General features: G+C 42.8%; 1 protein-coding gene across 2 annotated transcripts in view; it reads right to left on the bottom strand.

Moving 5' to 3' along the window:
* The window catches only part of CERS5 (ceramide synthase 5), a 35088-nt gene extending 24327 nt beyond the window's left edge, over nucleotides 1-10761 (bottom strand). The window contains exon 1 of one of the 2 annotated variants that reach the window (XM_007179343.2): nucleotides 10439-10761. In XM_007179343.2, coding sequence (XP_007179405.1) covers nucleotides 10439-10635 — 197 coding nt within the window. In that variant the 5' untranslated portion in view covers nucleotides 10636-10761. The remainder of the gene's footprint in view (nucleotides 1-10438) is intronic. The other variant, XM_007179342.2, reaches the window with a different exon arrangement.
* Nucleotides 10762-13367: the final 2606 nt, after the last annotated feature.

The raw sequence follows: 13367 nt of genomic DNA, 5'->3' as shown, positions 1-13367 counted from the left end.
TTGACATTATTGAGCATGTTCTCCCCCTTGAAATGCTCTTTCCTCTTAGCTTCCTTTCTGTCACACTCTTCCTAGTTTTCTCCCTCTATCTTTCTGGCAGAAGAACTAGACTTCTTGGTGTGCACTGCTAGTTGGGTTACCTTGGACAAGTTACTTAACTTTCTCCTTGCTTCAGTTTTCTCATCTGTAAAATGAGGATAACCACAGTATCTACCTACTTCATAAAGTTACTATGAAGATTCAATGTTTAGTACTTAGAGCAGTGCCTGGGACAAAGTAAGTACTTATTAAATGCTAACTACTGATATTATCAAATACTCTATGGCTGTCATACTTCTTATCTTCTTTTGGGTTTCTTTTTCCTCTGCCTTTTCCTAAAACACAGTGTTTCCTCAGGGTTCTATGCAGATTCTTACCTTACTCTACACACTCAACCCTGGGTGATCTCATTCAATAACGGCAGAGGGTCTGTATGGTCCACAGACCCCAGAGCATCCCTAAGATACTCACTGGGGGCTCATAAAGTCAAAACTATTCGTAATAATATTAAGACATTTGCCTTTATTATGGTGTTGATATTTACAATAATGATGCAAAAAAAGCAATGGTGGATAAATTTATGGAAGCTGAGCACAAATCAGGGCAGCGGCACCAAACTGCAGTAGTAGTTACTGTATTCTTTCTTGCTATAGCCTCTTACTTAACAACAACAACAACAACAACAAAGCCAGTTTCACTAAAGAATGTCCTTGATGAAGCAATACAAATGATTAATTTTATTAAATGCCAACCCTTGAGTACATTCTTAAAAAGTATTCTGTGATAAAATGGGAAGTACACAGAAAGCACTTTTATTGCATACCAACGGATACGGTTGTCTCAAAGAAATGCACTTGTTTGACTGATTGAGTTGTATGCTGAACTAAAATCACTTTTTACAAAGAACACCATTTTTACCCAAAAGAATGACTGACAGACAAACTACGGTTATTCAGGAACTGGGTATTTCAGAGACATTTTCTTAAAAATGAATGAAATAAGCCTGTCATTTCAAAAAACAAACACTCTTGCCATTGATAAAATTCAAGCTTTCAAGTGAAAATTAGAAGTTTAGAGACCGGGGCTTCCCTGGTGGTGCAGTGGTTGAGAATCTGCCTGCCAATGCAGGGGACACGGGTTCGAGCCCTGGTCTGGGAAGATCCCACATGCCACGGAGCAACTAAGCCCGTGAGCCACAACTACTGAGCCTGCACGTCTGGAGCCTGTGCTCCGCAACAAGAGAGGCCGCAACAGTGAGAGGCCCGCGCACCACAATGAAGAGTGGCCCCTGCTCGCCACAGCTGGAGAAAGCCCTCGCACAGAAACGAAGACCCAACACAGCCATAAATAAATAAATAAATAAATAAATTTATTAAAAAAAAAAAAGAAGAAGTTTAGAGACCATATATCTGCCTTTGAGCTTGACAACGTCCCAATACTTCAAGGTTTTTCTGATGAGATTGTTACAGTGAGATTAACTATATGATTTTTTAATACTGTGTAATGAAATGTATTGGCACTTAGGATATCTGTATAACTTAGTGAACTAGTATTTTTCAAGTGACCAATACATGATGTCCATTCAAAGTGTAAGACAGACCAGTGGATTTTAACATGAGTGGAAAGCTCATTGATATGGTTTCAGATTCTAACCAACCTCTAAGAAACTACTCCTTGTGTTTTGGTGTAGTATCACAGATAAAATACTTCCCCCTTCCAATAACATATCTGTGTAAAGCCAGCTTTTATTTATACACTTCAACCAAAACAACATATCACAAGGGGTTGAATGTAGAAGCTGGCAAGGAGAATCCACCTATCTTCTACTAAGCCAGACATTAAAGAGATCTGCAAAAATATAAAATCAATGTTTTCCTCTAAATATTTTTTTGTTTAGAAAATTATCTTTCAAAAATGTTATTTATGTTAACACGTAATAGGCTTTTTTTTTTTTTTAATTTATTTTTGGCTGCTTGGGTCTTTGTTGCTGCGCGCGGGCTTTCTCTAGTAGCAGCGAGTGGCGGCTACTCTTCCTTGCGGTGCGCGGGCTTCTCATTGCAGTGGCTTTTCTTGTTGCGGAGCACGGGCTCTAGGCACGTGGGCTTCAGTAATTGTGGCGCATGGGCTTAGTTGCTCCGCAGCATGTGGGATCTTCCTGGACCAGGGATCAAACCCGTGTCTCCTGCATTGGCAGGCAGATTCTTAACCACTGCGCCACCAGGGAAGTCCTATTTTTGTTATTTTTAATGAAATAATAAATACATTTCTTAAATGTCTCGATTTCAATTTCAAATATGAAAAAATTGAGAGGTATATGTAACCTACATCTACAAAAACTCCTTGGGATCCTCAATAATTTTTAAGAGTAAAAAAAAAAAATGCTGAGAACAAAAGATTCAAGAATTACTAAATTATACTATTTATTCACTTATGTGCTGTTGACTCCCAACCATATATTATTTTGTATATTCCCTATACATATGCATGCACATCAGTGTATTTTTCTGAGTAAATTCTTAAGAGGACAGGATTTGCTATGTACAAGCAAATGTGTTATACACATTTGTTGTACACATATATGCTTGCTGTGTACGAGGTACTGCACTTCTCAAGGACACCTTATACCACCAAATCCAACATTTCTTGCATGGTCGGTGCGCAAGTAATCTTTGCAGGTTTTTTTAAGGACTATTTTTTTTTAATTGGCCAATTTGTTATCTTCACTTAGACCTATAAGAGGGCCTTAAAGAATTAAGATGACTAATAACTGTGCAATCTGATGAACCTACTTGGTACTGTGATGAGAAAGAAGGATCAGCATTCTGCTTACACCTTACCTTATTATGAGAGAAGTAAGTCGTGAGATAATAAGAATTACTTAGAGTATATAAGTATATTAAAATGCTTCACAGACACAAACTAATTTAAGACTAAGTTGTAGCTTTATTATACAGTAGCTAATGAATATTTTACTTGCTATAGAGCAGCAAGTAGCAGCAGTTCTCAAAGTATGGCTGGAGAACAGTTGGAGGTCCCTAAGACTCTCATTGTTTAAGAACTCCTCCAACTACCTACATACATTTCTTTCATTAAACATATTTATCTTTTAAATGGGTGAGTAATTATACTACTTAATGCATTTGCTTAAAGTAGGAACACAAATGCATGCATGTTGAATAAGAGGTGGATTAGAGAAAAAGGTTAACAAAAAGCTCTTTCTTAAGAAGTTTTTACCATCCTTCATAACTCAAGAAACAAGTGTTTGTTAGTGGGACATTAAGCCTGTATTTCAGTTAATAACTGTTAAAAGGAACCGAATCCACCTCTTCCAAATTCCCATGACTTAACCTTGTGCATACATTCATTACACTCTATTTTAACCACTGGTTTTCTTGCTCTCTTCCTGCAGGTAGACACCATGACTTACTTTTTTACCCTTGGCACTTAGTTTGATATCTGGCATATACTAAGCTCCCAATAAATAATTGTTTAAGAATGAACAGATGAACAAATGGGTAAAAACTTAATTCTCAACTAAAAGGTAAAGTGTTTCAAGGAAATGTGGCCACCTGTCCTCCTGGGTCATCAGATAACCTACCAGCTACATGTAGGAGGTCAATGACTTCCAGAGAATCAGTAGAAATTCAAGTTAACTAATTTCAGTCTATAACTGTAGATTTCCCCAAGAAGTATTAAACACAACCACAACAATCTGATTTAGAGACCCTTTGTGCCTATAATTGAGACTTCTTACAAATGCTGACACTACCCCAGAACTAAAGACTACAAGATATATACCCTTTTTAAGAAACTCCATAGTTTTGAGAAGAATACAATAGTTTGATTATTCTCATTGCCTTATCAGGGTTGTGTAGCACCTCATGTACAATGAACTACTTGACAAACTTATTTGTTTACACATCATTAACTACTCGACTGAGGAAATATATGCAGAAGAAAAAAACTCCAGAGCAATACTTGGCTAGAAGGCACTGTTAATCGACAGTTACTCAAAATAGACTATAACTAGTCATTTAAATCATTCAGAAAATGATTTACATTTTAAAAATCCCATTATTACTATAATTTTTTAGAAAGCCCCACTGTTTAAAACCTGGTCCAATATACTCAGGACTAATCACCTTCTGGTGCTTAAAAACAAAATCAGGGACTTCCCTGGTGGTCCAGTGGTAAAGAATCGCCTTCCAATGCAGAGGACGCGGGTTCGATCCTGGTCGGGGAACTAAGATCCCACATGCTACGGGGCAACTAAGCCAGTGTGCCACAACTACTGAGCGTGCGTGCCTCAACTAGAGAGCTGGCATGCCACAAACCACAGAGCCCATGTGCTCTGGAGCCCCCGCGCCACAACTAGAGAGAGAAAACCCACACACTACAACTAGAGAGAAGTCCGTGCACCACAACGAAAGATCCTGGAGGCCGCAACTAAGACTGATGCAGACAAAAAAAAATTAAATAAATAAATATTTTTTAAAAACATACTTTAAAATAAATTTAAAAAAATAAAAAATAAATCAAATGTGAATCTACATTAAAATTCTCTTCTTGGTTATTAATACTTATTTGAATCACTATCATCAGCACCGCTCAATAGAAATAATGTGAGCCACATATGTAATTTTAAATTTTCTGATAGGCACTTTAAAACAAGTAAAAAAGAAACAGGTGAAATTAATTTTGATAACATACTTTGTTTAACCCGATATATCCAAAATACTATCATGTCAATATGTAATCAATGTTAAAAATTGAGATAGTTTACATTTTTTTTTCCTGCATTAAGTCTTCAAAATCCGGTGTGTATTCTACACTTAGAACACATCTCAATGCTGACCAGTCACAGCTGAAATCCCCAAAAGCTAGTAGCTACTGTACTAGCTAGTGGTTCCTATACTGGAAACCACAGTACTAGATAATTCAGAGAGAGTTCATATCTAGGAAAACTGCCTTTGCATCTAGGAAAACTAGTTTCAGATTTTTTTTTTTAGTTAGAAGTGACTATGGTTAACTCCTTTTGCAGCAACACCTCAATTAACTTCCCCAAAGATAAAGTAGGAGTGGATTCGACCACAAAGAGCCCATAACTCAGTGAATTCTTTAGAAAGCAGCTTTATCTGCCTAAAACTACCTCTGGTGAGGAAGCCAAAATAGGTACATCTCCCCCTCCCCACTCTATAAGGAGGGTACAGAGTTCACTTGATGCCTCCTCTTCTCCCCATTAATTTCCTCTTTACCCAGCTAGGAGACCCTAGTTTTCTGAATCAGGAAGTGGCTAAAGCAAAAATATCTGACATGTTTCTTTTCTGTGAGAAATATATTGTCTCCAGGGGTAAGCCAGGAACCTGACCTCAGTCATGACAGTATTCAGGGTTGTCTGCAGAGCATCAACACCCACTGCACAGAAAGGGCTGGGGAAATTTTTCCAGGAGAGAGGAGGGACACATAAGGCTTCTGATCATCTGGAGCTTAGTAAGAGGTGGGTTCTTAGATAAGGGCAGAGCCATGTGACCATCTTTTTCAATCTCACTCTGCTGGATCTGCAAACCTGACAATTCTGTGATTTACAATTCAATAAGGCCCAACAGAATACCTTCAGGGATGTAGTGGAATGGGCAATCTCCCTTACAACCTAGTCAGCAGCTATGACCATTCCTCCCAACGCCTCTCTCCAGTCTGGAGGACCTACTAATACTGGGTCACAATGTTGTGACATGACATGGACCTAGAAGGAAGGCAGCAGGTCTGTCAGGAAGAGGAAAAAGGTTCTTCTTCCTCCACTTGGCAGAAGTGGGGAAGAACAGGAAAAAAAAAAAAAGGCAGCATGCAGCAGAGGTAGCAAGGTTTACAAGAGGAAGATGAAATGAGTGGTTAAGAAATGTGCACAAAAAAATGAGTCACTGCTCTTGTTTCTAGTTACAAGATAGGCCAGTAAGTGAGTCTGTTAGTCCCCTGTGCCAGAGGATGGTACTGAGAAAGTTCCTTAGACATGCCAGTGAGGTTGCCTTGGAAGTAACAGGAGAGAAGAGGGGACTGGAATAATGAATGAGCAGCAAGGAGAGCACTAATCTATCTCCTGTATAATTCACAAAACAATTTTCTCCTGGCAACATAAAGCTCCTATTGCAATACCATATTCAAAATAGATGAGCCTACGTAGCTCTGATGATATCAATATTAAGTCTCAAGCTCATACTTGATCCCAAGGAATAAGTGCTCAGGGACTAGATATTAAATTTCAAACAATTTTATCTTTAAGATCCAATTTAAGTAAGACACGGCAGACCTAGCTTGGACTATTCATTCCCTCAGGTCTCAATCATCAGTGTAATATTAAGTTTATTTTTTTATTTTTTATAAATTTATTTATTTATTTACTTTTGGATGTGTTGGGTCTTAGTTTCTGTGCAAGGGCTTTCTCCAGTTGTGGCGAGCGGGGGCCACTCTTCATCGCGGTGCGCGGGCCTCTCACTGTCGCGGCCTCTCCCGTTGCAGAGCACAGGCTCCAGACGCGCAGGCTCAGTAGTTGTGGCTCACGGGCCTAGCCGCTCCGCGGCATGTGGGCTCTTCCCGGACCGGGGCACGAACCCGTGTCCCCTGCATTGGCAGGCGGATTCCTAACCACTGCGCCACCAGGGAAGCCCTAAAAGAAGTTTTCAAGAAAAGGTGGAAGAGTTTCTTATCTCTCTTTTGATAGGGTATAGGGTAGCATGAGTGTGTGCATGGGGGGTGGGGAAAAAGAAAAAACTGCAGAAAGGTGCACAGCATGCAAATATAGTATGGTGAAATTTAACAGAAACAAAGGAATTATAGTTTTGTCTCTCTCAGTCAAGCCAAACATCTATTTCATGTTGAAGATCTAGATTCCGGTTACTCCTCTGGGCATCTGAGTAGACGAGGGTGGACCCTTCTCAAACATTCAATCAGAATTTACTGACCACATGCCACATCTAAGGTATTTTGCAAGGTGCAGGCCACCATAATGCAACCACTTAGCAGAGGCCCACAAAGGAAAAAGCCTCTATTCTTCGGTAGGTAATAATCTCCTATCTGCAGTTCTTTAGCGAAATAGCTAGACACATTAATATATGGTCAGGTGGCTTTTCAAATCGTCCCTATCAGATGAGGCTACAGTTCTCCAGGGATGTGGGAACTTAAAGAATAAAATGGGGACTTCCCTCGTGGCGCAGTGGTTAAGAATCCGCCTGCCAATGCAGGGGACACGGGTTTAAGCTCTGGCCCAGGAAGCTCCCACATGCCGCGGAGCAACTAAGCCCGTGCGCCACAACTACTGAGCCTGCGCTCTAGAGCCCTCAAGCCACAACTACTGAGCCCACGTGCCACAACTACCGAAGCCCGCATGCCTAGAGCCCGTGCTCCGCAACGAGAAGCCACCGCATTGAGAAGTCAGCGCACCCCAACCAAGAGTAGCCCCCACTCACTGCAACTAGAGGAAGCCTGCACGCAACAAGGAAGACCCAACGCAGCCATAAATAAATAAATAAATAAAATTATAAAATAATAATAATAAAATAAACAAATGCTTGGTGTGGTTGATGAGAAGAAAGAGAAAGTAAGGATAAACTGTAAACTCTGTATTTTTTCTTTAGGATATTCTTAAAACAACACAGAGATAATTTATCAAAGGGCATAGTGTAAGACATTAATATATGCAGAACAATTTGAAACAAAAAATGCAAATTTCAGGTCAAATACATTATATTAAATAACCAAGAATAAGATGTACATGGATTTGTTCTCCAAATCCTAGAATAGTAGGAATGGCAGGTTAAATCTTAACTCTTTTTTTTTAAATTTTATTTATTTATTTATTTATGGCTGTGTTGGGTCTTCGTTTCTGTGCGAGGGCTTTCTCCAGTTGCGGCAAGCGGGGGCCACTCTTCATCGCAGTGCGCTGGCCTCTCACTATCGCGGCCTCTCTTTTTGCGGAGCACAGGCTCCAGACGCGCAGGCTCAGTAATTGTGGCTCATGGGCCTAGTTGCTCGCGGCATGTGGGATCTTCCCAGACCAGGGCTCGAACCCATGTCCCCTGCATTGGCAGGCAGATTCTCAACCACTGCGCCACCAGGGAAGCCCTAAATCTTAACTCTTGAAAGGGAGTTTTAAGGAATATGAAAAGTGTCCACATCATACAGTGGAAAGAGAATGGGGCTGGGGAAAACACTCTGGATCTTGGTTCTACCTCCTCCCCCAGGTGAGTATGCAGCCTCTGAAAAGCTGCAAAATGTTTCTAAGCCTTAGTTTACTATTTATATAAATGGAGGTTGGAGTTCTAGCTCTTAACAGTTTATGATTATTATATGAATCACTTTTAGAAACTAGTTAGGATTTGAGAAAGGAGAAAATGTAGTAAAGAGAATAACTGAACCAATATTTCTGATATATCTTTTTCTATACTCGAAAAGTGGCTTCCATTACCTTTACGGAAGTCCAGCACAGTAAGAGAAGAACTCGTAATCCAGCTGTAATTTCTACTGCTAACTAAAGTGGTAGGTCTTAAAGAGAAACAAAGTAGCAAGACTGCTTCTAGGCTTAAACTTTCCTAAGGTCAAACATGACATGAACAAGGTACCTGTCCTTACTAGCCAAGGAATATCATGCTAGAATGCTTTCACATCAGTATTCCCATCCACCCCTTCTCCCCTGACACTGGAGCACCACAGAAACATTCAGATAGAATTCCCACAGGTAAAAAGGATCCTTTCCAGTGGCTGTGCCAGGGGATATGTCTGTCTTCACAGTCACCTGGGGGCACTCCTGGGAAATCTGAAGATATATATATGCAAGCTTATATAAAATGAGTGTTTAGAAGCAACAAGCTAGTTCCTCTTACCACTAACTTGGGGAAATTTCCATATTAGTATATATTTATATGAAAAGCAGAGAATCTTTTCCTAGGACAATGAACTTTTTTTTTCTCTCCTGAATTGTATATATTCCTTTTCAGTCATTATACTGTCTTTCTCTTTTTTTTAGCTCTCATATACAGATGCGAAGGTGGAGAGTACCTGGACCTAGGTTACTCCTAAGAGGGACAAGCGGTTTGTGCCTCCACCCCAGGAATACTTAATACAATGACTATACTTAAACTTCTGGCACAGCACTTTGACGACAATACATAAACACTGTTAAATAATGGATGAATGGTGGGAAACATATAACATATATTTTGAAAGATTTCTGTGTCAGAAGTAGTAGGCAAATCAAAGAAGTAATCCAAAACAGATAATATTAGATTTTCAGACAGTAACAGAGTAGTCTATCTGCAATATAGTCCCGTCCTGGAAAGGGCATTCCTGCTCTATAGGCCAAAGGAACAAAAGATGTCAAAGTGCCATCCTCATTACCTGAGACCTATGCAGAAAGAAGTCACCTTTCCCGGGGTATGAGTAGACTCGATCAAAATCACTCACAGCTATAAGTCCACATTGTAAAATCACCACAAGTCGTCAATGAATATCTTTTATCTTAGACAGCAGACAGGAGCCGCTCACTCAATGAAAAGTGAAAACACTTTTTGTCAAGAACACACGGTCACTTAGAAGCTGGCTCAATACAGCTGTTGTCTCAATACAGCTGTTGTCTCATCCGCCTTAAGGCTCTCCATCCTTTCAACATGACCACTCCTCCTTCCATTTCAGGCCTCCAAGGCCTGTTCTGCAACTAATTTGACACCTTTCCATACTCTGGAAGCCTCAGGCTCCACCACACCCTATCCCTACCAGATTTCTACTCTCTTACGGGCTCTGGCAGAATTTTATTGAAACACACACACACACACACACACACGCGCGCGCGCGCGTCCATGCGGTGTGACGAACCAAGGCTTAGGGCCTAACTAATCCTGTGCCCCTCAACTCTCTGGAACTAAAGTGCCCTCACAAATCTTATCTTCCCATGAACCCAATCCTTCGGCTTGGAACGTCTGGCTCTTGCGCCGACCCTTCAGCTTCCATGCCCCCAACTAGTTCTGGTTCTGGCAGCCCTTTCTTGTTTCCCGCCTCGGGTTCTCGGTCGCAGCTCACACTCAACCTGTTTCTTGGTCTGCAGAATCCTTGGAGGTTGGGGAGAGGCCTATGAGACACCCACCCCGGGCTCTCAAATTGAATGGGTCCAGTGTCCCCTTCGACTCTCACTCTTTCAATGTCCAAGCCCCAAACTCCTTGTCTTTACCTAGGCTCCACGACCACCTCGGCCACCCTCGGAGCATCCCGCGCGCGGCCCAGGCTCTCCCAGCCCCCTGCTTCCGGGCTTCCCCTGCAGTTCGTCTTCCGGTCCTCGACCTCCGCCTCTCCCCCCGGGCCGGCTTCACCAGCCCGCGCCCACAGCCCTTCGCGCCGCTCGCCCGCGGGCTCTCACCGCTCGAAGAGCAGCCTCACGGAGAACACGCCCGCCGCCAGCGGGAACACCGAGAGGATGTGCCGGGCCCGCGGGTAGCCGTAGCCGTCGCCTGGCCCCTCGAGGTCGGCCCAGCTCACGTTCTGGGGCAGCCAGAAGCGCTCGCTCCACAGCCAGCCCCACAGCAGACCCAGGGCTCCCGCCGCCGTTGTCGCCATCTTACGCCCACCCCGCGGCCACCGCCGCCACAGCTTCAGCTGCCGCCCCGGCCAACGGAACCCGCGGGGAGGCGGCCCCGGGGCGGGGCCGGACCGGCGGCCACCCCCTTCCGGCCCCTTCTTGTCTCCGTCACGTCTCAGCCCGCCTCCTCTGCGGGGCCGGGCTTCTTCACCGCCCATCCCGCCTCCCCGCCCACCTCCCTCACCGCAGCCTCCCCGGCCGTCTCTCCTCGGGACTCCGCCCTCCGACCCCGGCCACGCCCCTCCTTTTCCCGCCCCGCCTCCACCCAGCCCTGGTCCCAGCCGCACAGCCAGTCAACGCTTGTGCCGCCCCTTTTTGCTACCGGTTTCGGCCAAGATTTTCCTCCTCCCTCACTCTCCCGTCCAGCTACGGCTACACCCCTTATTTCAGGCATAGCTCCCTTATGGGGACATTCTTCTCAGTCCAGCCAGCTTAAGCTGTTCCTGCTCCCTGGAAGGCCATACCTCTCTCTCGCTCTCTCTCTCCCCCCTCCCTCACAGCCCCCATCTCTCACTTGGGTTTATCGCCATCTCAGCTGGTCCCGCCTACTAGCAGCGTTCTTTTTGCTCCCCACCCTTTTTCTCTCTTCGTGCCCCTCCATGATCTCAACCCCCTGTCCTTGTATATCCCTCAAAATGGACTTTTAAAAATCCTTTTATTCTTCTCATGGGGGAAAGGAAATGGAAGATATCCAAAGGAAAATATAAAGGAAAAAGAAAAGTAGATGATGGCCAATGTTTAATGAGGTTTACTATATGCCAGGTACTGCACTGAACATTTACACACATTATTTAACTTCCTCATTCTATGAAGTAGGTGTTTTATTTACTATTTTATGGATGAGTTAACTGAGGTCCAGAGAGCAGCTTGCCCGAGGCTATATAAACAAGTGGTAGAGCTGAGCTTCTTAACTAGAAAGTCTTTAGATTCCAGAACCCTGAGGCTTTATCCTATAAAGCTCCTTAATTTTAGATTTCCACATTGAACATTGAACTCTTTTGTGGATCTACATAAACAGGGAGGAGAGCCATAGACAAGAAACCTTCAAAACATTGAATTCTAAATTGTCCCTCAACCGCTGGAGAATGCTGAACCCTGGGTGCCAACCGTTCAAACCTGGCAACAAGGTTAATTACGACAGGCTACCTAGAATGATCTGAAAAGAGATTAAAGAACTAATCTTGTCCAAGGACAGAGTATCTTTATACTAGTGGGCATGCTTGCAGCAGAAGATAAAGAGTTTCAAAGGTAGAGAAAGAAGAGAAAAAGAAAGGAGCCACCTTAAGGAGTAGACTAGAAGGTCTGCTTTAGTTCAGTGGTTCTCAAACCTTAGTGTGCCACAGCTCAGACATTAGCTTCTCTCATCTCCCACATGGAGGGTTTGCTAAAAGTTTTCTGGGCTCCATCCAAAGAGATTCTGATTCAGGAGGTTCAGGGTAGGCCTATGAATGTGCATTTCTCATTTCTAACAAAATCAGAGGTCATGCCACTGCTGCTGGTCTGAGAACCACACCGCCTGAAGCCATTTTCGTCCAAACCCAGAAATAGCTTAATGGTAACTACCCTATATTCAAGATACGTTTTAAAAGAAGTAAACTCACAGGACTTCCCTGGTGGTCCAGTGGTTAAGACTCCATGCCCCCACTGCAGGGGGCATGGATTCGATCCCTGGTTGGGGAACTAAGATCCCACATGCCGTGTGGTGTGGCCTAAATAAATAAATAAATAAATAAAAGAAGTACTCTCTCTCTGATCCCATGGGAATTCAATGCAGAGCCCCAAGGAACAAAGAACATGCTAACTTAGCATGCAGAGGCCAACACACAATGATCTTGGTCTCAAGATCTATTCCCAGAAAAACACATGTGTACCATTTCTCAACCTCTTGACTGTTAGAAAACATATTGCTGACAAAATATGTAATGAAAGCAAATTTAGTACAGGTTTCACTTTGGTCAGGAGTGATCTGACCAGCAAGCTGGTAAAAGAACTAAGTTGGCCCCTGTAGCAGTCATGGACAGAGTCTCCTTAACCACCTCGAGTCCCAAGCTGGCCCCTTTTCCTGCTTTACCAACAGAAAAATTCACATCATCCTATTGTCAACATTGACATAGTCCAACAAGTTGCCTTCATTTAGAGAGCTGAGAGAATAAATGATAAGCACTTTTTATTTGGCTGTAGGTTCTTTTGTTTTCTAAGAATGTTTAGTGTTATCTGGTCATTCTCTTGATAAGAATATCCTTTTATTATATTGACTATGGAGCTAATTCTTGTCTCTACTGTCTGTACCTATGTCTATCTTAGCCCTTGAAAGGCACAGAAAGGAGTTCTTCCAAGGGTAATCTCAGCCCCCAAGTACCTGATATATGGTGACATACTCAACTGATACCCATTAATGCCAGCCATAGGCACTCAGACTTTTTGTATAAGGTTAGTAGATACAGGGAGTACAATGTGGATAGGTTAGAGCAGCAAGCAGTGAGTCACACAGTAAAGATAGCTAAACTCAAGCCAAGATTGGATAGTTTATAAATGTCAGCAGGAACTTCTGGATTAACTGTTCAGTGAACAGGGCTTTCTAAATGACTTCAGTCTGTGTTGGGGCCAAGAGCAGATAGTAGTACCCGGACATGCACTTAGAAGACCAGGCAAGATGTTGGAACACCCAGTGACCCTGGAAAATGTTAACAGATGACTCAAAAAGTATTTC

Source organism: Balaenoptera acutorostrata, chromosome 11 (genome assembly GCF_949987535.1).
Source record: "Balaenoptera acutorostrata chromosome 11, mBalAcu1.1, whole genome shotgun sequence".
NCBI lineage: Eukaryota > Metazoa > Chordata > Mammalia > Artiodactyla > Balaenopteridae > Balaenoptera > Balaenoptera acutorostrata.
The sequence above is the reverse complement of the archived record's forward strand: the minus strand, read 5'-3'. Positions and strand labels throughout refer to the sequence as shown.